At 36.4% G+C, this 26,937-nt stretch overlaps 3 protein-coding genes across 4 annotated transcripts in view; 2 read left to right on the forward strand and 1 right to left on the reverse strand.

The window, feature by feature from the left end:
- Window positions 1–6,257, forward strand: part of LOC110378885 (titin) — a 65,219-nt gene extending 58,962 nt beyond the window's left edge. The window contains exons 23-32 of the mRNA XM_064036874.1: window positions 24–1,400; window positions 1,503–1,790; window positions 1,976–2,117; window positions 2,380–3,092; window positions 3,228–3,530; window positions 3,618–3,914; window positions 3,991–4,095; window positions 4,619–4,813; window positions 5,031–5,336; window positions 5,664–6,257. Of these exons, the coding sequence (XP_063892944.1) occupies window positions 24–1,400; window positions 1,503–1,790; window positions 1,976–2,117; window positions 2,380–3,092; window positions 3,228–3,530; window positions 3,618–3,914; window positions 3,991–4,095; window positions 4,619–4,813; window positions 5,031–5,336; window positions 5,664–5,860 (3,923 nt within the window). The 3' untranslated portion in view covers window positions 5,861–6,257. The remainder of the gene's footprint in view (window positions 1–23; window positions 1,401–1,502; window positions 1,791–1,975; window positions 2,118–2,379; window positions 3,093–3,227; window positions 3,531–3,617; window positions 3,915–3,990; window positions 4,096–4,618; window positions 4,814–5,030; window positions 5,337–5,663) is intronic.
- Window positions 6,258–9,601: 3,344 nt separating this feature from the next.
- On the reverse strand, window positions 9,602–15,294 carry LOC110378886 (uncharacterized). Of its 2 annotated transcripts, none has more exons than XM_021338302.2 (5): window positions 15,085–15,294; window positions 13,820–13,952; window positions 12,482–12,619; window positions 11,074–11,235; window positions 9,602–9,898 (listed from the first exon to the last, which is right to left on the reverse strand). In XM_021338302.2, exons 1-5 carry the CDS (start codon window positions 15,277–15,279, stop codon window positions 9,879–9,881), a joined length of 648 nt encoding a protein of 215 aa, XP_021193977.1. In that variant the 5' UTR covers window positions 15,280–15,294; the 3' UTR covers window positions 9,602–9,878. The 2 variants fall into 2 exon arrangements, with proteins under 2 accessions (XP_021193977.1, XP_021193976.1); XM_021338301.2 differs by having other exon boundaries at window positions 11,065–11,235.
- A 4,441-nt stretch (window positions 15,295–19,735) lies between these two features.
- LOC110378884 (uncharacterized) lies at window positions 19,736–26,568 on the forward strand. The gene is made up of 8 exons (XM_021338298.3): window positions 19,736–19,902; window positions 19,994–20,061; window positions 20,966–21,170; window positions 21,926–22,119; window positions 22,988–23,164; window positions 24,277–24,303; window positions 24,846–24,997; window positions 26,336–26,568. Exons 1-8 carry the CDS (start codon window positions 19,872–19,874, stop codon window positions 26,484–26,486), a joined length of 1,005 nt encoding a protein of 334 aa, XP_021193973.3. The 5' UTR covers window positions 19,736–19,871; the 3' UTR covers window positions 26,487–26,568.
- The last annotated feature ends 369 nt before the right edge of the window (window positions 26,569–26,937 follow it).

The following is a 26,937-nucleotide window of genomic DNA, read 5'->3' on the forward strand; positions in this document are numbered from 1 at the left end:
TAAAAATTAACACTTTCTTTCAGAACCAACTGAAGAAAATGCTGAGCCACCTCTGTTTATTAACAGATTCCAGGAAATAACGGTAAAAGAAAATGGAACTATAAAACTAGAAGCAAAAGTAACAGGCAATCCTGTACCGTCAATTACTTGGTATAGAAATAATCAAATAATCACGCCATCTGAAACCGTTACACAAAACTTTGACGGGGAAAATATTGAACTTATAATAGCAAACGTAGACTCAGAAGTAGATTCCGGTGATTATAAATGTGTTGCATCCAACAGCGCCGGAAAAGCTTCTCATGGCGCAAGAGTAACAATTGACGTCGATAAAGTAACGTTTGTCAAGAATTTGAAAAATATTTATGAAATTGAAGAAGGCAAGACTGTAATCCTGGAATGTCATACATCTCATACTGTCTCCACTAAATGGTATCATAATGATAAGGAAGTAAGTGGAATGGATCATAGGGAAATCATTCAGGAAGGTCGCGTACATAAACTAAGAATAAAGAAAACTAAACTAACAGACATTGGTGTCATAAAATGTGTAGTGAAGGGTCAAGAAACAAGTACAAAATTGGTTGTTCACGAAACCATTCCCGAATTTATAAGACGTCTCCAAGATTTTGAAGTAAAAGAAAGGGACATTGCTATATTAGAAGTTGAAATTAATTCTGAAACTGCTGATGTCTTTTGGGAGAAGGATGGAGAAAGAATCAAACCAAAGAAAAACAAGTATGAACTTGAAAAACGTGGAAATGTACGAAAACTGTTTATTAGGAATACTTCAGTTCACGACGAGGGCGAATACACATGTAAACTACGTGATGATGCCTGCACAGCAGAAGTGACGGTAGTAGAATTGCCACCCGAAATTATATCACGACTACAAGACCAGAAAGTAAACAAAGGTAACAAAGCAACATTTGATATTGAATTAACAAAGGGAGACGCCTTAGTGCAATGGTTCAAAGATGGTTCAGAAATTCAATTTTCTAATCATATTCAACTAACAATTGACGGCAAGAAACAGAAACTAAAAGTTTACGACTGTGACTTGACTGATGCAGGAACATATGCTTGTGAGGTCGGAAATGACAGATGCACAGCCAAATTGATAGTTGAAGAACCTTCTATTGACTTCGTTCTGCGACTACCTGAAGTAATTGTAGTGCCTGCAAACACCGACGCGTATTTGACTGTAGAATTGCCCGATGAAACCATGAACGTCACTTGGTACAAAAAGAAGACTGTTGTTGAAGATACCGAAAAGTTTACATTGATATCGGATGTTAAAAAACGTACATTAATAATAAGGAAATGTACAGAAGAAGATCAGTGTGAATATTCGTGTGTCTTATTTGATGCCAAATGTTCAACGAAATTGATAGTGGAAGGTGCGTATTTCATTACATATTCCAGTACAGTATCTTAGTTCATGGCATCTTTGACTTTAAGTCTTTTTACATAATTTTATTAACTTTGGTATATTTTTAAAGTTGTAGAATTCCCGCCGAAGATTCTAGAATATGACCGTGAGTACAGAATAAAGCGAGGTGGTGATGTTACTCTTCATGTCCAATATGAAGCAGCGCCTCAACCCAACGACGAATGGGTTGTCAATTCTAAAATAATAAAGAAGACAAAACACACTAAACCTTCTATAGACTCGCAGTCTGCTAGTCTTACTATTAAAAAAGTTGAGAATACTGATGCTGGAGTTTACAGACTTCGTCTCGAAAACAACTGTGGTGAAGCAAATATAGAAATAAATGTTGTTGTTATAGGTAAGTCATTTATTTAACAAATGAAACTAAAACTCTTCTCTATCCTACTGTCTACTCCTCTATCCTACTGTCACCATATCTAGAATAAGCGTGTTAAAAAGAATATTGCTTATCTCTCATATCAATGAAATTAAATTTAACTTTTATTCTACATATTGATTTCTGACGTTACTTTTATTCTAAAGATATATCTTCGCCTCCTGGAAAACCAAACCTTCTGGAAACAACAAACAGCTCAATAAACTTATGTTGGGATGAGCCTGAGATGAAAGGCAATGCTGAAATAGATTGTTACATTCTGGAATACCAAGAAATTAACACAACTGAGTAAGTATATTTTTATATTCATTCTGGTAAATAACATGAAAGGTATGGCTTGGGACAATTATAATTTATTACGATACGACGTGCGTTGTGTGTATATGATAGAGCATATACAACACGCAACTTCTGTGATAGACGACACTGTCGTGAACGAGAATGCTTCATTGTTAAGTTCAATAGATGGTGTCACACGCATACTTCGTATTTTCATAACATAAAATAATTACGTAAACATATTTTATATAAATATATTCATATTTTTTAGATGGATATCGGTGGAGAACATCAAGAAGACGCAGTTCTCCGTAGAGAATCTGAAAACAAAATCATCATACAGGTTTAGAGTATTTGCTGTCAATGAAGTTGGTGTAAGTGAATCTTCAGAAATAACAGAATACATTCTTGTGCAAGAAATTGTTAAAGGCCAAGCTCCAACAGTAGAAAAGCCACTGAAAGATACTATAAGTGAACCAAATGAAGATATAGAACTCACGTGTATTTTCGGTGGTGTGCCAGAACCTAAAGTAACGTGGCATAAAGAGAATAAAAAATTAAAAACTGCTAAAGCTACATATATCAACAGAGTAGCCACTTTAGTTGTCACAGCAACGGAAACTACAGAAGGCAGATACAGTTGTATAGCTAGTAATGAACATGGAGAAGTCGAAACTTCATGTAACTTAGAAGTACAACAAAAACCTATTATCAAAATATCTGACGAAGAAATTAATCAAAAACACAGAGTTGGAGAACAATGGTCAGTGGAGGCATTAGTTAACGGTATTCCTAAGCCAATTATCAATTGGAGTTTTAATGGTAACAAGATTGAAGACCTTGAGGATATTCAAATTGTTACTGAAGAAAATGTTAGCACAATAAAGATATCTAAACTTGCTCGTTCTCATTCTGGAAAATACACAGTTGAAGCACATAACAAAGCTGGAAGCACATCCATTGATCTATTGCTTAAAGTTTATGGTGAGTGTAAAAGTATATTTTTTGTTATTGATTACATTGTTGGCAGCTAAAACGCTGATAATGAGCTCCACTAATACAGTTACTATACATTTACTATACTTTTGTTCATACACGTTATATTTTTTATTATTTCAGACAAACCCAGCAAGCCAGAAGGTCCTGTTGTGATGCGAGAAATCAGCAGAGAATCAGTTACAATTGAATGGAAACCACCACTTGATGATGGTGGTTTAGAATTGACAAAATACGCAATAGAAAAACATGAACCCGACACCAACAAATGGGTCAAAGTGGCTGATGTAGACAAAGATGTTGATACATATTGCATACAAAGACTAAACGAGAATTGTGAATACATGTTCCGTGTCATGGCGCAGAACCCCATAGGATTCTCTGAAGCACTGGAGAGTGAACCTATAATTATTAAGACAGCTCTGGGTAAATAGCTTTGCATAATTTATTATTCCCAAAACATCGCACTTAACATTTTACATATCTATGATTAACCTAAATATTTTTTGTCAGATGTGCCATCTCCGCCGCTTGGTCCACTAGGCTTCTACGGAATCAACAATGACTCTGTTACTATTACTTGGCATCCATCTGAGAAGAACGGGGGGTCACCCATCATCGACTACAGTGTCGAAATTAAACAAGAAGGCAAGAAATGGAAGCATGTGGCGACAGTTACCAAAACTATCGCTAAGATCGAGAAGCTAACAATAAATACTACCTACACATTTAGGATATGCGCAAGAAATGAAATCGGAACCAGCATGCCTTACATCTCAGATGAAAAAATTACTATAGGAAAGACTTTGTGTATGTATTTTTCCTTTTTATTTCTAAAATGACTTGAAAAACACAGAGAATAAATTTTATACTGTTTTCGTTGTAGCACCACCATCGCAGCCGCAAAACTTTGCCGTAAGAGAAACTACTTCAAGATCCGTTACTTTACAATGGGCTGCGCCTGAGAGTGACGGAGGAAGTATCGTGACAAGTAAGCTATTTTTATATATAGGTAACTTTTTCCATTTACGCAGGAGCTAACCTGGAACACTAGAGCTTACGCGAACTTTGCACCGCCTCATTCGAAAGCAACGCCACCTGCCAGGTTCAATTGTTTGCTAAGGAATCTACCAAATCAGATCAGATGCATAGAAAAGTGATAAAGACATGTACATAAGTACATACATCTACACATTAAAATATGAAATTTTTCGTTAACCAACAAAAAAATATATTAATAGTCCAAATAATTTGACGATCTCGATGGTGCAAATTTCACCATGCCGGTCTGTCGAACCTGGGGTCCCGGGTTCGATTCCCGGTTCGGTCGACATTTGTGTGATAAGCATGCTTGGTGGCCATAGTCTGTGTGTTACAATATGTATACATATATGTAGTCTATCAGTTGGGTCAGCACAACATAATATAAGTTAATTAATAACTTACCATGGGGCTAAACGACCGTGAGTGGAAAATTGTTCAGACAAGTTATACCATAATAATTTTAATTTCAGATTACATTATTGAATATAAGACTGCTAAAGCAAAATCATGGACCAAAGTAATTACTGTTAGTGGTACAGTTTATGAACATTGCATTGAAAATATTAAGGAGAAAGAGGAACTGGTCTTCAGGATATCTGCTGAAAATGCCATTGGTGTCAGTTTGCCCGCAGAGTCCCAGGGAGTCAGACTCGAGAAGCATGCGAGTAAGTATTCATCATCATCATCATCCACCAGTTTTACAAATATCCGTTATGAACACACAACTTCCCATAATACGTATGCGAAAACGTCTCAGTTTATAAAACGAATCAATGAAGTTTATCTAAGCTCAATGACTGAATTATGACATTTAGTGTCCAACATAAACACGAGCTTCCTAACTCTTGCCATGTGTTACTGACTTGTTCACTTTTGTTGTAGCTGTGCCATCACCGCCAACTGCTCCTCTTGAAATACGCACTGTGGGCAGCAACATTGTTATGACGTCTTGGGGAACTCCCGAATGGGATGGTGGAGCACCACTGTTGGGCTACAACATAGCCATACGAGATGTCACCAAAACAATGTGGATGGAGGTTGGAAAAGTCGATGCTCATACGCTCAAGTTCAACATCAAAGACTTAAGTGATAACCATACCTACATGATAAGGATATACGCTCGCAATGAAATAGGAATCAGTGAGCCTTTAGAGTCAGATGAACCCTTCAAGGTTATACCTGGAGAAGGTAAGTCGATCAAAAGTTAATACCATTATAAATTATTAAATTCATAAGTTACGTACTTTACCTACTTTACTGTAGGCGGGTGAGCATGCCACATTAGTTTTATACAACGACAGTTTCATAAACATTATGGTTCTTTTGAAGTTCCTACTCCTGAGATAGTTCTCATATCTAGTCATAAACCAAACTACCGCTGAACGTAATGTCCATGTGATTATACTTAAATCTCGGTACCTACCATAAAGATATGAGAGAGATAAAATGATATTTAAATTGTTGAAGGCCAAGTTGTTACAAACGGCAAGCGTTAATTGTTGTTGCTTGTTGCAGACTCGCACGCTGACGAGGAGGTGGGCGAGCAGACCGAGATGACGGAGCCGACGTCGTTCAGCACGCAGACCACGACGTCGTGGATGCGCGAGCACAACATGGACGCCGACATCCGATCGTACGCGCGCGGCTCCCTGCTCCGTCGCGACGAGTATTTCTTCAGAATATGGCACTACGCTAAGCAACTCTTCAAGTGATGCGACAAGTCCGCGCATTCATTAACCTGTGATATTTAACGACAAAATATTTAAAGTTCATAGTTGGCGGATAGTAATGTATAGATACACTTACTTCAACTAGACAGTGAATCCACCCACGAACTCTGTCATTTTTTTAATTTTATATTATTATGTTTTTTTTTGTATCAGCATGTAATATTTTATTATTTATTTTAGATAAGGATCAATTATTTATTTATCTAATTTATTGTAAAAATACTGACTGGTGTGACCATTTGAGTCTCATTCAATACTTTTTAAGGGAGACGTATTAAATATAGGTGCAAAATATTTATTATTCGATAAATTGAGTGAGGCTCAAATCACATCACCAGCCAGACTATTAAAAGATTTAATATAGCAATTTTAAAAATAATGTACGTATGTTTTTTTTCACATCCTATGAACATGAAAGGTATAGAACGAAGGTGATTTTCACTTTTAAACTCGATAAGCAGAATACAGACTAGGAGGATGGTTTATAAACGGTAACATCTATTTTTTTGCTGAAAAAAAAAACTATTACGCATGCCCTTTTCACTTAACACTTGTGCATGTGTGCTCGACAAGGTTTTGACATATCTTTACCTTTCTTCGCCTTTGATTCGGCGGGAAATTTTGAATCGCGACATGGAAGTGAAGAAATTATACTAACTTTCAACACATGAATTCTAGGTCCGTAATACCTGATCAGAAGTATTTTATCTATAACTTTAGAGCACACTTATATGACAACAACTTGCGGTAGGTCAAATGGGGTCATTAATTGAGAAATTAGATAATAATTACGTGTTTCTAAGTCTATCGAAAAGTTAGGCATTTCAAATTTGGTGAAAACTTACCAAGAAATAATCGCATCACTTTCTCAAACACAACACAAACGTCATATTTATAACATTTTCAATCCATTTGCAATACATTTCGTGCACTTATTTTAAATGTTTCGTACAAAAAAATTTGCACATAAATAAAATGAACAATATTACAAGATTAAAGTCATAGACAAGAGTCATAGACAAGAGTGTGGAATAGAGTTTTTTTTTTCAATCAGCGGTGTGCATTCGATACCTAAATCGGATATTTATTAAAAATAATCGAATACCATATATATTTTTTTAATAGCAACTTATTTCAATTTTATTTCTTAATTTAAAATTATAGGTTCAATTTGTTTTTGTTGTTAAGAAAAAAATAACGTATGAAAGTTTTTAGCATTATGTGTTGCGTCATTCGTAATAATTTTTAACTTTAGTTGAATTTTTATTATTATGTAATTTTAATTTATTCTTATATTATTTCTTAATAATTTATCTCAATAATTCTAAGATTTTGTTTCGGCGGAGGGTAAGCCTGGTGTTTTGAAATATAATGCAATTTGTAACTACCAAAGTCATGTAGTTGATGATGAGAAATAATAATAATAATTGATTGATTTTAAAAAGTCAACAAATATTTTAAACCGAATCCCAAAAGAAGGAGGTGATTCTCAATATTAGGATGTTTGTTTTTGGTCGAAAGGGTATATTTCCCAAATGGTCACATTGTCATTAGGTCCAGGATCTGATGATGGAAACCTCGAGAAATCGAGGGCAACTCACGAAAATCGTAAGCATAGATAAGGTTATAACTTGAGACTCGAAGTATGTCTGATAACGATATGAAACAGTAAAGGTTTAGAGCTGACCTGATTATGGAGACGAGAGAAGCTCGAGGGAACTCGACAACTGAATATGTAAACTACCTCGTGTTTGGGCTAATATGATTTGTATTGACGAGAACTTTGGAACGAGTTCCCTCGACCTTCTCTCGTTTCCATCATCAGGTCAGCTCCAAACCTTCACCGTTGCATAGTGTTATCAGACATACCTAAGCCTTAGTGTCAAGTTTTTACCCTGCGTACCTATGCCTACAATTTTTGAAAATTGCCCTCGATTTCCCAGGGTTTCCATCATCAGATCCTGACCTGATGACTATGGGACAGACATAATCAATATTTGCTGTCTTCAGAAATCCTAAAAACCAAAGAATTTATTTTAGTCCGGCTACAACGTATTTTCTGCCACTGATTTCCTAGCATGTTTTCAGAATAAATAAAGTCATTTTACTTTTAATAATTTATTTTCAGAATATAGTATTGAAAAATGCAATTTAGTATTATTATGATATCAAATAATGTAAAGTTATTAAATCGATTCTTTATTTTAACGAATCGGATCATTCGATGTAAAACTTCTATCACCGCTGCACCGTCGCCATCTTGTCTATGCGTCATTAAAAAAACAACAAATGTAAACAAACATGGCGACTTCGATCAGAATTCCCGGTAATTACGATTGGATTTTCAAAAGGTATATTTCTAACGGGATGCTAAATATGAAGGTTTGAAGGCGTAAAAATATGTTAAATTTATTTAGTTATTTTATTTAGTAGTCACAAATATGGTTTGATTGGAAATAAAACTCATTCGCGGGGAAATCAGGGGTCTAAACCGACTTACGGTGACATTGATGTTCGGGTCCGATCAGGGTCCGCTACGGATTTGACGGTTAAAAGTGGAAACATACCAACAAATAATCGCATCACTTTCTCAAACACAACACACACGTCATAGTTATAAAATTTTCAGTCCACTTGCAATACTTGCACTTACCTAATTATATTTCACAACTAAAAAGTCGGCACATAAAATACACAATCAAAATTGACAATACCTACTTATTACAAAGACATGAAAGTCACGGACAAAAAGTGTTTTATTTTTAAATTAGTGGTGTGCGTTCGATAAATGGGATATTTATTATAAACTAGCTGGTGCCCGCGACTTCGTCTGCACAGGTTTAGTATTTCGAACAATATGTTTACAAATTGTAGCCTATGTGTTATTCTGATGTATAAGCTATATTATTGTAAAGTTTCATTAAAATCCATTCAGTAGTTTTTGCGTGAAAGAGTAACAAACATCCATACATCCATACATACAAACTTTCGCGTTTATAATATTAGTAGGATAATTGAACACCAAAAAAATATTTTTAAATACCTAGGTAGTTCAGTGAAAAGAAAGGTTCCATTTTTTTTTAAAGCAATTTATTTTAATTTTTTACGCGCTTCTATTTGGCGTGGTCTTATCCAGGGTAAGCGGACAATGCGCGGGGTAGCGTGGAAGAAATTTTTTGCTTTTCAGTGTTTTTGGGAAACGGTTTTATTTTTATGTAAAAAGTTTTTGGACAAAACTTTCACTAAACTAAATGTCCGAATTATTTTGTTGTTATGCTTAGTAGGTACGTGCTGGAAGCTAGTTTTTTAAACTATTATTTCTCATCTTGAACTTGCTTCTCTTTTTTTGACGCTCATCTGCATGAGAGTGTTGCACAATTTAGTCATCTGTGATTCTAGCTCGATTTTACGTACATCAGGCTTTTAACATAGGTAACCTGTTGCGTCTGGTAATCTCAAGTCTACCTATCTATATTACATAAATATCAAATTCTTGAGTTTAGCTTATCGATAGAGGTAAAGTAGATAAGTAGTGCTTCTCAGGGAAAGACAGACATGGCCTCGTTTTCGTTGGCGCATAAGTATTGAACTGAGGGGCTTGCAGGCCTAGCTTACCGAAATCTAAGCAGCAGACACGACGAAATATGACAAAGAACTGCTTCTGCCTCGGTATGAAAGGACGTTGTAGGAAGGTACTCTCAGGAAAATAAATAAATAACAACCTTATTTAAGTACTTATTTATTTATCTTAATATTAAAGAATTACTTCGATTTACCAGCATTAATAAAATGAATATGTACTACTTAACATTATCTAGTGTTCATACAATTCAATATTATGAGATAAATTGTACTGTGTATATTGTAGCTAATTATAGTAATGAATTGTTGTAAGAAACGATTTAAAAGTGTTGTCACTATTTTGGCACTATTACATAAACAGATGCACCAAGATCATTGCAATAATAAAGTTCAAAAATAATTCAAGGAGCATCTCATCTTACTGACGATTTCGGCGACCTGTAAAAGAGAAATACATTAAAACGGGCCATTACAGAAATGTTTGATATCCGATGGTAACAAACTAGTAGGTACGTTACACGTAGGAGATCGGTTTAACATATAGTTATTTTGAAATAAATATTTGTATAGTTAGAAACTGAAAGGGACTTTGTTAACGAAATTATTTATATAAGAGTAATAGGTAGGTATGTCAACTAGTAGAAAGAATTGAAATTCTCATTTAAATGCTTAGTGGTATGAAGAATAAAGCTGAAGGGTCTTCATATCACCGAAGACAGGTCTGGTTCGGGGCAGGGGACCTTCCAACCAGTCAGACGACACAAAAGTTTAAACAGACGTTTGAACATGTTTAGAAATTCTATGCAAATTTCCTTTGAGTGTCGTTTATTTCTTTTTAAGTATCTTCACAACTTAAAGGCGTAGATGTAAGTATTCAAAGTTACTCCTTGATGAAATTAAAATACAAAGTGTAATAATATTTGTACTAGCGTGATGAATAGCACTGCGTGCCCGTAACCAATGTGGTAAGCGGTAGTTTGCAAGTACCTACTTACTTATTTTTATTATTATTTGGACGAAGGTAATGATTGTACCTAATTCTAAAAAACAACAAGCAGTTAGTGAGAAATACCTAGAGCTCTGAAATGGCACACTTGGAAGAACGCCAGTATTCTGATCTAATATGAAAGTGACAAGTCATTGATGAAACACAGTTAGGATGCGCCCTGGTATTCGAAATTTGATTACATTTTAATAACTTTCATGTTAGCGAACAGATTATAGTAACTTGCACACGTGAAATTGACCAGTTAATATTTAAGTAGTATTAACATATTTTAAAACCTCCAAGAGCACGAAGAATTCGGATGAATTATACCTAAGTAAAAATATTTTCCTCAAGATCCCAAGAGAAACCATAACTTACTTTCTAATTCCGTACAAAGAAGGGATATTCCGTGAATAAAACCCAAGTCCCTTACCAAAAAATACTCAAATGTAACTTGACGTTAAGTTTTACTGGATCCACCCACCCTCACTCAAAATTCTTGGTTTTACTTAAAAGTTTTTCTGTCACAGCAAAGATGTTTGAGCAGCACTCAAAGTCATAGTCTCCGAACCACCGTTAATAGGTAATTAATAATAATGTGAGGGGGGTAACAAACCTTTCTTACCCTTGTCTTTGGAGGTCTTGACTTGCTTGTTCTTGTTGCACTTCTTAGTGATGCGCCTACTCTGGTCGCAACTAGAGTCGCTGTTTGCCTTCAGCATATCAGTTCGCGACATCTCACCGTTGGGGCTGCACTCGCTCCAGGAAGACTTCTCATAACGGCAGGCTATCATTTACAAAATGCTCAAAATTAAAAACCAATTTGTAGCACGTGTGAATTTTGTGCAGGGTACTGTTACCAGTTTACCTATCTGCAGCCATCAATCACTGAGCGGAAGCATGGCTTGTATGTTACAGCTTTGAATCCAACTACGGCGGAAATTCTAATTGCTTGCAGTCGAAACGGAGGCAATGTTGATAAATTGCTAGGTGCTCGTTCGAGCCATTGCTCGTGTGAAATAGCTCTCTTGCAGCTGTTAATGCAATTGTGCATTCGCTGCCAAAGTTATCAATCGAAGCTTACCGTTTAATTTCACTTAAATAGTAGTCAATTTTCCATAGCATTTTATTTTATTATTTATTAGCTTAGTAGTGACTTAGTTAAGCGTGATTTTTTCGATAAGTTAAAAAAAATTGTAACCCCTCCTTATTTGTTTATTGAGGTCACTTGTTACGATATATCTTATTTACGATACTTCGTGGTTAAAGTTACATACCTAAATGATTAATCATATTAATTTCTTTAGGTAGTAGTTTTACAAGCAGTAATACCATAATACCTGCTCTTGTTCAACCAACATAAAGAAACACTAAGTATTCAAAGACTTGATGCACACTGTTACTGTTACAGCCTTTTTTTATCGCCCCACTGCTGGGCACAGGCCTCCTCTCACACGCAGAAGGATTGAGCATTAATGCACACTAATTGCTGTAAAATTCTGCATAAGATCGTCTAGTGTAAATGGAAAATAATATAAAAGTTGCAGAAAATTGTGCGCACAAACTCAGTTTCCCTGAATGGCAAGTTTCCCGGAAATAGTATTTGAGCCGAGGCGAGGTAAATAATATTTCCTGAGGTATTTTAGAACGCTAGCCTGGAAGACTGAACTTCAGGAATTCCTGCAGTCGTTTCTTTCTTTGAAATGTCTGGTATTTCAACCGTATTTTGCAGCTGTTTTTGAACATTTATTTCTTGTCATGAGGTTCTTAATAACGGTGATTTGAATGTTGTTGTTTTTTTGTAGAAGTCGCTGAAAAGGCATCGAGAAAAGGCAGCTTTAAACCTTAACCACAAAGGCGATAAGAAAACAGTCTTCTTCGTATTCTTTTCTGTTCGCCTTTGTTCCAAATCAAGGTTAGTAAAATCAGCGATTTGACTGCTCTTTATAACTTGGTTATCGTTATGGTAACATGATGCAACCCAGCCTTAATGAGGTAGGTACCTATCCAAAATCCTGCAAAGTTAGTCCTACCTTTCTTGCATTTCTTCTGGATAGTCTTGATGCTCTCACAGCTGGCTGGATCCCCTTTCTTCAGAGTCAGTTTTCTAGAGCGGAAGTTGGTCTTCGAATCGCATTCGCTCCAAGCGCCGCGCACATAGCGGCAAGTCTCTACGTTATTTAAATAACAAATAATTACATGTGAGATTACTTGGAAGTAAGTACACCTTTACCTTAAAAGTTAATTTGAAACAGATAACATAAGGTACCTAGTGTTTACTTTTGTTTTTCTAATGAGGGGAATCTAATTACTAATTGGAGTTGCATTAGCTTTCAACTGCTGTTGTTGTTTATAAATCTGTCTTATTGATTAATTATTGCTTTATCAATATATGTAGTCCAGTGAAAATATTATAGAGGGATAAAATTAATACTACTCCCACAAACCACCAATACATCCTTCAGAGATCAGAGAAAAGAGAGATCTACGGTTTGATCGCGATTTATTTTTCAAACTACTAGGTATACTGAATTACACCGTTTTTATTTCTATTGATCTGATTACTTAGAATTAGAATCAAGTAAACATTTAAGTTTTATAGCTTGATATGATGTATGTTAGCACTTTTAATGTTCAGAAACTATGTTCACTATGTTTATGTACACAGACTCAATAACAACTTCCGTGAACATACCAAAACAAATTAATTAGTTACTAAGTATGTCATTAATTTCCTGCCAATATTATAAAAGGTCTTTAGATTTTAATTAACCATGCGTAGATAACTCCAATACTCGTTAATTTAAATAAAAAGGGCTTTTTATTGTAAAAATTGTGAGAGTTTTTTAGTAACCCAAACATGTGCAGATGGGCGACCGACAGCGACCCGAGAGATTTATTTCGAGATGTCTGCGAGTAGGGTCGCAACACAAATAAGAAAACAAAAGGACCCGAACGAATATACGCCATCGTCGAATAGCCACTACTTGATCATTGTTCTAATGTTACAAGATTTTTCTTAGCGGTACTTCTTCAAAGGAAATTCTTTAAAAGGATTAGAACTAAAAACGTTATTAACTTTTTGGAAAGCTAACAATTGAATTACTTAAGCCTAAATTCTTAAAAAAAAAAACGGTAAGTTAATACAAATTTAGAAAAATACCACGAGTTGAAAGTTTTGGTTTCAATTAAATGCATTTCCTTGTACTGGAGAAGACTGTTGATTTTCTATGGACCACAATGCCAGATCTAAGAATCGCTGCAACTGGAATCAGGTTTTGAAACTTCTTCCTAGTCAAATGCAATATTTGATGAAATATAATGCATCTGCATCGGAAGCAACGTTAGTTTCGTGCGTTCTAAATACTAACCTCTATTTTTAGCGCCCCTCTCGCTGCGAATGAGAACCTCGTGCTCGCTTTCCTCCCATACTTCACCTTCGGCAGACACGATCACAGCTGACAGCAGGATCAGCCCTGCTACCAGGCGCCAGACGTATTTAGCCTATAAACAATACCAGGCCTTAATATCCCGTCTGAGTCGAAGAAAGACAATAACGCGCTCTGTGAAATATCGCCGAGGCTGCAATCCTTACTAAACCTTCGCACGCGTAGCATTTTGGAAAAATAAACCTAAGGATATGGGTGAACGATGAAACAACACAACTATATTGACCGCAGCATATATCGGGAAGCCAGTTGACGCGTAAAGAATTATAAGAACAAAGACTCATAGCAATAGATAGGTGGCAGCGATAACTAGCTGTGCTCAGTCAATGACTTTAATTATAAGTCAGTCATGGCGCCCGCTAAAATTAACTGGATGTCTCAGGGGTCACTACCCAGTGGCATTGCGCGATAGGCAGTCCTGCCGTTATGCAGTTTGACTCATGTTATGCTAACTGTTGACAGCTATTTCTTGTTATTGTCCTCCTTTAACGCGTCTATAAATAGCAGACCAAACAACAAATAAACAGAACTAACATCTGGATACATTAATATTTATTGTTGTGTAATAAACATTTTTTCGGCTCTAGGTAATGTTTGTACACAAACTCTTTCACCGAATTCTAAGTAATGTTTTCATTTGCCGATAGATTGTCGTAAGACTTAGTGGTAGGAACAAAATACACGGTATCACTGTCGACTTTCCGGAGTAAACTCACACAAACAAATCTGTACCCCACCCCCACCGTCCCTCTCTGATTGTAGCGGGATGCTGCGCACTAATTTATATTATGTAACAAATTTGAATATTCAGTAACATTTTTTTAACACAAAGCATTATTCCGAGAAATCGACTCTCAATGCGAGAAAACCAAATGCGAATGAAGAACCTCACTATAACAATTTACTTCTACTAATTGTCATTTTAAGAAATAAGAAAATGTTTTTTATACTTGCAAGCAATGAATACCTTCTTATTGATCCACATCAATGGCTTTGCACTTGTTCATATTTTATTATGCACAATGGTATAATTATGTCTAATTTTGAAAAATCTACTTTCGCTGTTTAGTTGTGACTAATTATTTTTTTAAGGCACTAGCAGACGAGCACATAAAAGTTTAAAATGAATTAATATAAAAGAGAATATTTGGTAGTGGCATCGTGGAGTAAGTGTTTGGGTAGCTTACCTCCATGACTTGGTATCGCGAGTGCGAGCGGGCGGCGCGGTGCGGCGGCGTGCGGCTGGCGCGGAGAGCAAGCTGCGAATGGCGCGGCGGAGCCGGGCGGGACCGGGGACACGCAGGACGCCTGCCTATTGATCTGCCTCTTGGGCTCTTGCACCCGGGACCACCTATACACTCAGTAGTCAGTCCTGTACGCATATTTACACCCCCTCCCCTCGAGTCCGCCCGATCTCTCTATCTGCGGCTAGGCAAGATTTATTGCTTTTTCCGGGAATGGCCGGATTTCCTCCAGTATGATACGACGTGAGACTTTTTGCGCTGGAATGCAGATTAACTTTTGTATGGATCAAACTTTGATAATGAAGCATATTCCCTTCGTAATTCTGGAAATATGTATTCATTATAATACCTACCAAATAAACGCAAGAATTATGTACCCAGTGGATGTTTTGAAGTAATGAAATAGTTTATACTCACGATAAGCTTTAGCCGGCCCCAATTAAGTAAGTTATCGTATCTGCTACGGTAATATGAAACTATGATTGATTACATACGATAATACTTAGGTACGTACTTACATAGCCCTGTATAAATAAGGAAAACTTTGCATGTAGGTTTATGCAGGAGCGTTACAGTTTGTAATTAGCCGAGCTCGCTTGCGTCTCGCAGCGCACATAAGTACCTGCTTACATTTTCATAACCAAACTAAAGTGAAGTTAAAAGCTTTTGGTTAATTAGAATCTTCTTTGTATGAATACTTTCCATTATTTTTGTACGATTGATGTAAATAAACAGATCTCAAAAAACTTAGTAAAGTAATAGCTAAAATATAGCACGATTTTTCCACGAAAAGGTTTGTTGAGCGTCAAACTGTACAAAAATTGTTCAGGTATCTACCTATAAATCCAAAAAATAAACGCATGAAGTAAAAATGTCAACTGCATGTTAAATGCAAAGGAATAGTCGGTAGTTAAGAAAACATCTTAAAAAGGTTCTAAGAAAAGCAACCCGTAAAATGCATCTACATTAAGTGAAGAAAAAACGTTCCAGCTAATATAAATAAGCACTATTTATTCAGACGGTTGCGAGGAATTAAAAATAAAATACGTCACAAAATGCGGGATTTTCTTGAAGTCGAATACCTAGTGATTTCAGGGAAAAACTCCAACTGAAAAGACTTCTAGAAAACCTAAGTAGGTACTTACACAGTTCTGGTCGGAGGCGACAACTGCAGAATTATTTTCTTGTTTCTTGCTTTTCGTGTCAAGTTTCCTTAGTTGGTCTCTTTTTTCGTTACTCGACTAATTATTATTGTAGACTGCTTTTACTGTAGATATAAGTGACTACGGTATGCTCGTACAAGATCTCTAGGAAAGCGTAACTAAAACGATGCTCAATTGAATATCAGTTGGTGTGTTAATGCGCTTATATAATAATTACATGCTCGAATATTCAGCATACGTCTGGCAATCACGATGGATCAAATGGCCCTTGATCTATGTTGAAAAGCATACCTATCTGGTCCTAACAATACTCAAGCTAGATCTACGCTGTAATACGAACTCTTGAGACGTTTGAAGCGTACATGCAGTTGGAAATACTTCGAACAATAGCCATTATATAATATTTGAAGCAGAGCAACATCTTCGTTGTATTTATTGAGCGAAGAAAGCAAGTAATTCTCAGAAGTGCACGACAAAAGGCACACTATAACAAACAGGTTTCCTATAAAATAAAAATACAAAAATAGTTTTAAGGATTAATATATTTTATTTGAAGACTCTCGTTGATGGAACATTGAAAGCTTTTCGTTCTGAAAACATAAGAAGTCATGTCTAAAGATATAGTAGTTTTTTGCTTTCGAAAGTAAGATATTAATTGACGCTACAAGGATTGCGGTTTTTAGCAGTACGGTGACTCGGTAAGTAACGTTGTTTTGGAACATCCAAACAACATGAAAACACTTACCTTCTCTTTTGATTAGAAAATTAAACTACATTATTGATATCAACAAAACATTAGGTAACATCGAAAAGAGAATTATTGAATTAAGTATTTCTATCACAAAGGGATATTGTGTAAAACAAAATGAAATATTTTATTTGTTTCTTCATAAAGATCGTTTGTTCGTTTCTACCCCGCATAAAACATTTCAACCACAATTAAATACTCGCCGCTAGCAAAATCAATTTAGTAATCGCTTTGTGCTAATAAATGAATTACATTCTTTTCAAAGCTTTTAATTTGTGTGAAATCCGATTAGTCGGAGCACAATGTAATACCATAATACTATTAAAAGTTAAGCCGCGGTGCAATATTGGATGAAAAATTTTCATTATCCTTTAAGGGATTAAAGGGTAAGTACTTAGATGGATACTAGCTATTGGTTCCGCGTTTCCCAATGGTTATTTTCGTAGTCTTTTTTTAGTCTTATTGTACCATATTTTTATAATAGGTAAATCCTCTTAGATCTACTAATCGCAAAGCGATACCGCTGTGCGCGGGATTTGTGTAAGTATTTCTCCGATCGGGCCGAAATTTCCTTGCGGGTTTTAGCGAATTTTCACAAAACATCCGTTTCATGGAAAGCAGGAATTTAGAAAGTACCTAGTGGCGAAACACCTGCTTCTATGGTCGGTCCAGCGCTTGATTAGCCCCTCTCTCCTATTGGGACAGAGTGCACTTTGTAGATATGTGTGTATATTTGTGGAAAATAACATGTCCAGCGCAGCTGGCTGATCTCTTACGAGGTCAGCTGCCTTGGCCGATATTCGACCTGGACGCCATTGCATATTATTATTACTAGGTACATTTAACATGCAGTTCCACTGTCACTGAAAAACATAAAAGAGATTATAATATAGGAAGCTCGAAATTTAGAAATACTAAGATGAATCCAAGCATTTCATATATTGTAAATGTTATCGGAAACCTTTAGCCGCTCATGTACTTACTCTACAAGAAACTAGTCCAAGGTCTCGCTCAGAACATCGATACTACTTGCATTATATGTACATACCTATCTACACTTTCTATAACCTATGTATGCTTAGGCGTTTACATCATTTATGTTAACGAATTTTGCTAATTTCGATACGAGGTTTTTAAGTAGTTTTGATAAATCTGTCTTTTGATGAAAGTTGACAAATCGAATAAAGACGGCTCGAGTTAGGTACTCTTTGTGAAATATCATGTTTCTAACCTCCCCACTCAGAGACATTTAATGATTACTTAAGTCACTCCTCAGTGACGGAATGTCATACAAATCCTTCACTAAGGGATGCCTTAAGTAACCATTAAATGTCTCTGAGTGGGGACGTAAGACTAAATACAGTTTAATGTATAATTCTGTCACTGACAAATTGAAACGATGAAATAAGGAAAGTAGATATGATGATTTACCTAAATGCATAAGGAAAATATATAGGTACGTGTTTCTTGTAAAAATATTGTGGTAGGAATAGTGTTATTACAGGTATGGTGTACTTACCTCTCTTACTTAGATTTTTTGCTGAAAACATTTCAGAGAACAATTAAGATTTTAATAACTTTCCTGTGTTATGAGTCATATGTGGCATACTTAGGTAAATCGATTGAATTGTGTCTGAGTCGTGGACAGTAAAGTAGGTAGTTAAACACACGACTTAAACGTGACACATGTGTGTTTTTCTGTGAAATAGGCAGAAGGCAAAGAGGCAACAGGCAATGTGGCCAAGTGCGAGTCGGACTCTGCACGGTCGGTTTAGTTCTAGTACTAAACGTAGAAAAAGGGCAGCAGTGACTGGTGCTACTGGTGAAATAAAGAGCGCGAGCGAAATGACTGCGATGTTTTTTAGAAAATGAGCTCGTGGCTAAGTCAAAGCCACGAGAATCGATCGATCTTAAAGTCAAGCAACATTTGGCGTGGTCGATCCATAGAAGAGTAACCGTCTCGTTATAACCAGTTCTTCCGTGTTTTAGAAGGCACGATAAATTGTATATGTCTTTTGAACATCTTCAGCTGTCGTTAGGTAGTCAGAAGCCAGTAAGTCTCACAACCAGTCTTACCTAGACGTATTGATCTGCCCGGGTAACTTGGTTGAGGTGGTCAGATAGGCAATCGATCCTTGTAAAACACGGGTGCTCAGCTGCATCCGGTTGAACTGGAAGCCGCCCCTAACACAGTTGGGAAAGGGCAGGGGAAAATGATGATGATGATGATTAGGAATACATACATAGATACGATGGTTTGGTTTGGTGATAGGTTTTAATGTCACTAGATGAACAAAAAACATAAAATACCTACCTACTTTAGCATTTTTAAAATTAGGTAGTTTCCTAATTTATTTGCCAGTCAAAATGTAGAAAAAGTCTATGCAAAAAAAGTAAATGTTACTATTAGATATAGTCTGCACAAAAACGTTTTCAAAATAAACGCGAACATTCTCTTCCTATTGAATCTGGCTCGCATTTCAACATTCATTTTCTTGACAACAACAGAAAAATATGATTAGATTTTTCAGTGCAAAATTTTATTACGTGCAAACTGATTCATATTAAACGTGAAAGAAAATAATTGAAAAAGGGAGAACATTTTGCACGGAGTAATTAAGTAACTTGTTGATGCACTTTTTCCTCTAACGAGCTGCCAAGTTTAATCCGTTTATATGCAATTCAAAAGCAAGTTCATCACGAACTGGGCTGACCGTTATCTCTATTTTGATAGAAAACTTAACAACCGTTCTAACATTTTAATTAAAAAGGTGACAAATTTTATTTCATTTAAATTTTAATTTCAAAGTGACTGTAGCATGAATAAATTGAAAATACTGTTTTTGATTGGTGGGTTGAAACTGTGGCTGGAACTTATTTATTTTATAATGTGAAATAATTAATGAATTATTCATTAATTTAATGATTTTGTTGATTTTAGGCGCTTGCTTCCTACAATGCAAATGCAGGGAACCATTCAAGCCGGCTCACGGAAGTCTCCCTTTCTTAGTAAGTTTGTCTTGACTTGCTTCTACAGTTTGAAGCAGGTTTAACTGATCTAACTATTAAGTAATTAGTTATCTGAACGAACTACATTATCCTTAACTATACATTGGGCCAATAATAGCCATAGTATTTGATTAAAAGGTAGTATTGTGCTCTTAACGATGATTATGAAAAAACCTAGTTAGACCACACACATTTTATGACAATATAACTTTCTCAATATAACTCTTTCTTCTCTAAAAAATCATCAAATTCGACGAATCAGTAGCGTCGTCTCGTAGCAATACTATACATGAAAGCTGCATACAAAACCTACACAGGACAGACGGGAACATGTGCAATGGTATCAATAGAAAGGTTCTCTTTGATACATGGTCCTTGTCCGACTGACGTAGATGCTGCATAGAAATTCATCTGCAAGCCACTCCGAGTATTGAGAGATTCACGTGAATGGAGTCCAATACTGGCGTGGGCACAGTCTCCCTTACAGTTACATGTATCACAAATCCTTTTAAGCATATCGATGCTCTCTATATACATATATGAATACCTATTTTGCTTTGCCAAGGTAGCTTTGATTTCCATTTGCATGTTACGAATATCGAAAGCAGATCAACGTTGCGAAATAATGGGATTACGCAGATAAATCTACTTATATTATAACTAATTATAAGCGAATGTTTGTATGCATGGATGTTTGTTCATAATTCACGCAAAAACTACAGAATGGATTGCACGAAACTTAGCAGTAGGTACCTAAAGTAGCTTATTAGGTAATTTATCAAAATAACATTATACCAACTTTTGTTTTACAGAATGTAGTTCCCTCGGTACTCGGATGAAAAGACACTTACTTAATAAATGTAGATGTATTTAAATTCTTCCTAATAAAAATTTGCTGCAACAGGTATATTTCCCGTCTCGGTACCGTGGTCTATGTGTGGGTACGTTGGTATCACGCGTGGCGGTTTTGACAGCAGCAGTGTGTGTCACCAATCCCTCATCACATATCAATAAAGACACGAGGCCTATCAATGTAGTGGTGGGCGCCACTTACAGACACCCCCGACGAGGCATCAGGGTGCAGGTGATGAAGATACTCGTGCCTAACCGTAAGTACCACACGGTAATGATCACAAACAAGACTTAAGTTACTAAGTTACGAAATACTTTGTCGAAATCTACTGCACCGTCGAACAGCGAATTCTTGTCTGGTTATGTATAACTTACTTTATTGGTCCTAAAAAGTTTAAAAATCGAATTCAATTTCGATCAGACACAAGTAGGCACAGGCAAGAAATTCTATCAGTTCATAGCTCTGTCCTGTGGACAAACCCCACTTTATTAATTGATCAAAATAATATTGAATAAATGTGAATATTTGAACAATAAGTGGTACTTACTCTGATTTCCAGTGTAGTGAGGAAAGCTTTCATCGAAAACAGGATTAATTAATTAAATATCATATGCATGACTGTACGCATCGGCCATTTGTATTATTGCGTTCACGATACAAATTGTTCTGGATTCGGAACAATACAATGGACAACCAAAATATTTTAATTATGATCTTTTAATAAGCAGAACATATTATTTAATTTTTAATCCTCATTAAAATTATGATGATACCTTTTCCAGGGTCTCTTTTAAAGGTTTTATTTAAACTTTCGCGATTTGTACACATAACTATCAATGTACCTATTTGTCTTTTTTATTGATTTTCTAAGATCGCATCAAAAATTATTGTAATGGTCTTAAAGGAAAAATATCAACGATGATAGTATGACCGCCTTTGAATAAGTCGGTTAGTTAAAAATATATTTAGTCAATAATGACGATTCCATAGTGTTACTGTTGTTTCTTTCAGTTGAAAAGATAGGCGCAGGTAATCGCGCTTACCTCTTATCAATGTCCCCAGCAATTCTACTTCTGAAACGAAAAGTGCCTGATATTTTGACGGAAACACCTTTGAGAGCGATCGAAATAGACTATAAAGGAGATGAAGTATTGACTCTGCAGGAAGAATGCTTTATGCCGGGTTGGCACTTCTTCTATAAAGGGGTAATTTAACATCTATTTTGTTAATTGTCCTCGTCGCTAAACACATCACGACCGGTCGCTTCGGGAAAATGCTACCTATGAATATGAATATCTTAATCATCAGATCGTCCTTGATTCGTAACAGTAATCGAAAGAAAATGTTTTATACTATGGATTTTAATGATCTTTGATTTGAATAATAATATAAATATCCGTCGGCGATTAATTTACGTATCTACCTATTCTTTTTTTTAAAGTGCATTTGTGAAGTGAAACATAAAAAAAAAACACTGGCAAAGACCAAAGTACTGAACGCAGTGTATCGCAACTTCCCCATACCAACTCGATGCACATGTTTTAATTTAACATTTGCTGCACACATGTGTCGTTTCTTTTTATTTTCTCCGTATAGAAAAGGACAAAATATGCCTAAAGCCCATATGCGTCTCGCATCGCTGTCAACGGTGTTCTAAAATGTTGAAAACTCAACAAACTTGGTCGTTGTTCGTCGCCGTGTAGCAGTAACTCGGAATCATGTCAAGTTTCTCCTTTATGTTCCACATGCTCGCTTTGCACAATATGAATGTCACGACAACTTTTTGCCGCGAACGGTCCAACTTCCTGTAACTAACTTTATGCACGTTCGAATTAAAATAAAGCTGCTGTGCCTTTGACCCAAGTTTTATAGTGGGATTAGCAATAGATAGTATTTTTTTTTTGTGTCCTTACATATAACTGGTAGTTAACTAAAATTATTCAAAAAAATATCTAAATATAAACCGTTTGCAAGAAAACAAAAGTTTGGTAGGTACTCGAATTTGTTGATTATTCTACATTTTTGAAAATACATAATAACAACTACAATGAGATGGTAATGCTTCCATTTCAGGATGTAATATACCCGGTCAATAAGTTCTTGCTTCAGAGGAACGTTAGGGTCCAGTTCATGAATATTGTGAAGAAGAGCCTGTGGTGTGAAGCCTTGACTATAAAGTTCCAGAAAGCTCTCAGTAATTTGGGATTCTTGGGTTTGTTTGACAAATCCGCATGTGTCTGCGTCAGGGATGTAAGATACTACTCTTGTACATTTATTTATCGAATTAGAAAATACTTAATTAATGAATCAGAAATGAGGAGATCATTAGAAGCACTGGGATCAGCGACCACAGCCCAGCGTTGACATGGTACGGCCGGCCATTTAGCAAGAAGAAACGATGAAAGATGAGGTCGAAATAGGGCTGCCATTTCGAATTTCGCGAAACCCGGACAAATATTAAAAAAACCCGGACGTTTGACGTAAATCGCATTTTTACCCCGGACGAGTTCGAATTTTTTTTTAACAAAACAAGACCTAGTTTTTAATATTACTATTACTACTATTATATACTTAAATTCAATGAGGTGCTTCCTTACATGTAACGTCAGGGCCAATATCTAGCTCAAGTAGTAGGTACCTAGTATTAAAAGATTATGACTTAATATTTCGAAGGTCATAAATAAGAAAGCTCATATGGAAACTAGGAGTTAGCTTCTTGTTAGTAATAGGACTTAAAACGGTGCTACCTTTTTGATAGGTTACTTGATGGTGATTAGGCACTAAAGCACCTAAACTTGTATAATAAAAAAAATCCGCAAAGTGAAGAAGCCGCGAGCGAAGCGAGCGCAACATTTTTTGAATATTGGGATATTAAAGTAGCTAAACGTAAAAAGAGACAGTGTCAAGAAAGGAAGCCGCGAGCGGAGCGAGCGCGAAATTTTTGAGTTTTGAGACACTTCGACTTCTGTAGTCTGTGTGTCGATTGTAATTCAACTCGTAAGAAAAATGTCCGGGTTTTCCCCGGACACTTCTTGAAACCCCGCCCGGACGTCCCCCGGACGGCCTAGAAACGAGGACAAATCCGGGGAAACCCGGACGGATGGCAGCCCTAGGTCGAAAGAGGCTCGAGTGGACATCACTGACTGGCAAACGCAGGGCCAGGAACTATGTGCTCAGAGGATCTGACAAAAGTTGCGGGTACCGATTTCCATCAGTCAATCAGGGAGGCTTATGTTTAGCAGCGCCTAAAATGGTGATTCATTTATTGTAGCTTGTTTGTGATGATTAGGTACCTATAGAATGATGCGTGTGAACGTCCTCGGAGAATCTATTTTTAAAACGTCTAATTTTTTATCTTCCAGCCTGACCGCATAGCTCAGCCGTGTCATGTAAGTTATCAGTGAGTAATAAATTATTATTAGGTACACATTACACAGATTATGTTTGTACCTAAACATTACCTAAGTAATAAGTAATATTCATATATTTGTTACAATTAATCGCACCTCTACGTCTACACACTTGTTCTTTGCTAAATATCAATTTTACCAACAGAAACTATGCATCAGAGTTGTGAAGTTGTGAAAAATAATAGCAGATAACAATGCGATAGTAGGTACCTACCTATCGGTTAATGTAGCGTTTCTACTTCCTATTATGTCTTAACTCGTTTGTTCCTTCTTCATCCTTACCATTCACGTGCTACTTGGCATATAACTTCATAGGTGGTTAAAGTAACATTCTAGGTCACGTCAAGTTTAAATTAGGTAGGTACATAAAGACATTTTCTGCCGACAATGTAAGTTTGCCACTTTAAGTTGGTACCTATGACTTTGAATTATAAGTACCTATTGCAGGTTCGTCTCCAAACCCAAAAAATCTAAGTGCATACGATATATCTATCTTTGTGTTTGCATTTTCGTGTCGGCAGGGCATGTACGGAGCTCCGCTGGTGTGTCGCGGCAAAGCGGTAGGGATGTTGATGGCACCAGACGCACAGTGGTCCAACTGCACGGGATTCAGTAATCTTATTCACATATTTTCGAGCAACGCCCTCAAAGAGTTCATGACTTGCGTCAGCAAGTAAGTGATATCTAGTTCCACTAATGGTTATGTTATGAGCAACGAAAAGCTCTGAATTTATGTAGGTCTCACTCAACCATAGTAAAAATTGACTATCTACTTACAAAAAACGGAGTCGACTGCTAACGCTTGCCGTCGGAGAACTAACCTAGGCATGTATAAAGGTAAGTGCGAGTGCTACTTTATTTCTCAGAGATACCTTAATTATAGACAGATGACAGACACTCTATAATTCGTTTCTTTGTAGAAAAGCAAAGAGCACGTAAGTCGTAGGTTGATAGGTACTCAATATTACTGTATCAGAAAACGTCTGTTAAAATAAAAATAAGCCAAGCGGTGGGCTTCGAAGCTTTTATTATACAAAACAAACCAAAATTAAGATTTTTTTTATTCAACGCAGTCACGTTTTCAGTTTGTCAGGGGGAATTAATAGTTTCGTCTGTGTGCCTGTTTGTATGTGAACATAAGCCGTAGGGAAATACACATAGAGTACCTCAGTACCATAATAGAATCGCTACCAGCGTCCATTAAGTAGTTGTCGTGGTTTCGAAGATATTCAGCATTTAAAGGTGACAGCCATTCTAATATGAGGCTGTCACTTTTCCCAGAGTGAAGAAACTGTGCCACTTAATTGCTACCCTCCAGCATTAAATTTTGGACCCCATCGATTTCGCGGATAAAAAGATGTTTAAAAAATTGTTTTTGCGCCTTGCAAAATAAATTAGCAAGTTTTAATTTAAATACAAAACAGAACTTGACGTAGGCGCTGTCTACCTGTCATATCAAGGTCTGTATGCCAACATAGGTAGAAACTCTCTATTATTTCGAGGGGATCGGTGAGGAGTGACAGCGATTCCGATGTTAACTCGCACTTGTTATGGTCAATGGTTTTATACAAGTAAAATACAAAAGGAAGTACATGGCAAATCACTTGTGAAACTCGTATTTATACTAAAACTAGCGGTCGCCCGCGGCTAACTGTCAAATTTTAAGACACTCACTTCTAAAATAGGACTTCCATGCGACTACCAACAGTACAGCCGTTTAACTCCCGTATTAGATTTTCGTAAAATCCCTCCTTAACGCATGTCTTCACTCTATAAAGAACCTACCTCCCTTCAAGTTTGTTGGATTTATAGTTTCTGAGATTTCGTAATTAATCAGTGAGTAGTTGAGTAGTATTTCGCTTTTACCCGTTTTACCCGGTTTTACTCACGTCCCGTGGGACCGACTTCCCGTACCCGGGTAAAGTATAGCCGATGGTACAGGGGATAGTGTAGCTGCCTATAAAAGCTCTTTCGAAACTATAAGACTAATTACGAATTTATTATTTTAAAGCTTATTTGATCCGGAAGAGAAGTTGAACTGGGCGGCTATGAAGAAGAAGTTGTATGACGACATTAGACCGGACACCTACGACTATGTACCCGAAATATACGACAGAATCACAAGCTCCAGTGCGTCCTCATCACAAATGCAGGAGCAATAGTAATGCCTATATGGTTATAAAAATAATATGTAGAACTAAGAATGTATCAATACATATCTAATGAAATAAACAAGTAATTTCAAAGAGACTCAACTTCGAATCAATAGCCTCTTGTAGGTGTAAGTACCTACCTATATTTCTTCCTTCCTTATTTTCAATATTAGTCCATACATTAATTCGAGATCAAGTCAAGAAAATAGTCGGCTAATTTACTTAATCCCTCCCATCCGGACGCGACCTCGACGAATGTTGCTTCATCCATCCAAATTGTCGCCCCGCCAAAGTTTGACCCTACTCATCTAAATCCCAACCAAAAGAGTGCTAAACTTAGTGCAGTTTCATGAATGCATTAACTCATGCCCTCTCTGTGCCACGAACGGCAACAATATACACAAAGTTTTCCCGGTGTCCCACAGAATATTTGTATGCGGAGGGTGTCAATAATTTCATA

Source organism: Helicoverpa armigera, chromosome 1 (genome assembly GCF_030705265.1).
Source record: "Helicoverpa armigera isolate CAAS_96S chromosome 1, ASM3070526v1, whole genome shotgun sequence".
Taxonomy (NCBI): domain Eukaryota; kingdom Metazoa; phylum Arthropoda; class Insecta; order Lepidoptera; family Noctuidae; genus Helicoverpa; species Helicoverpa armigera.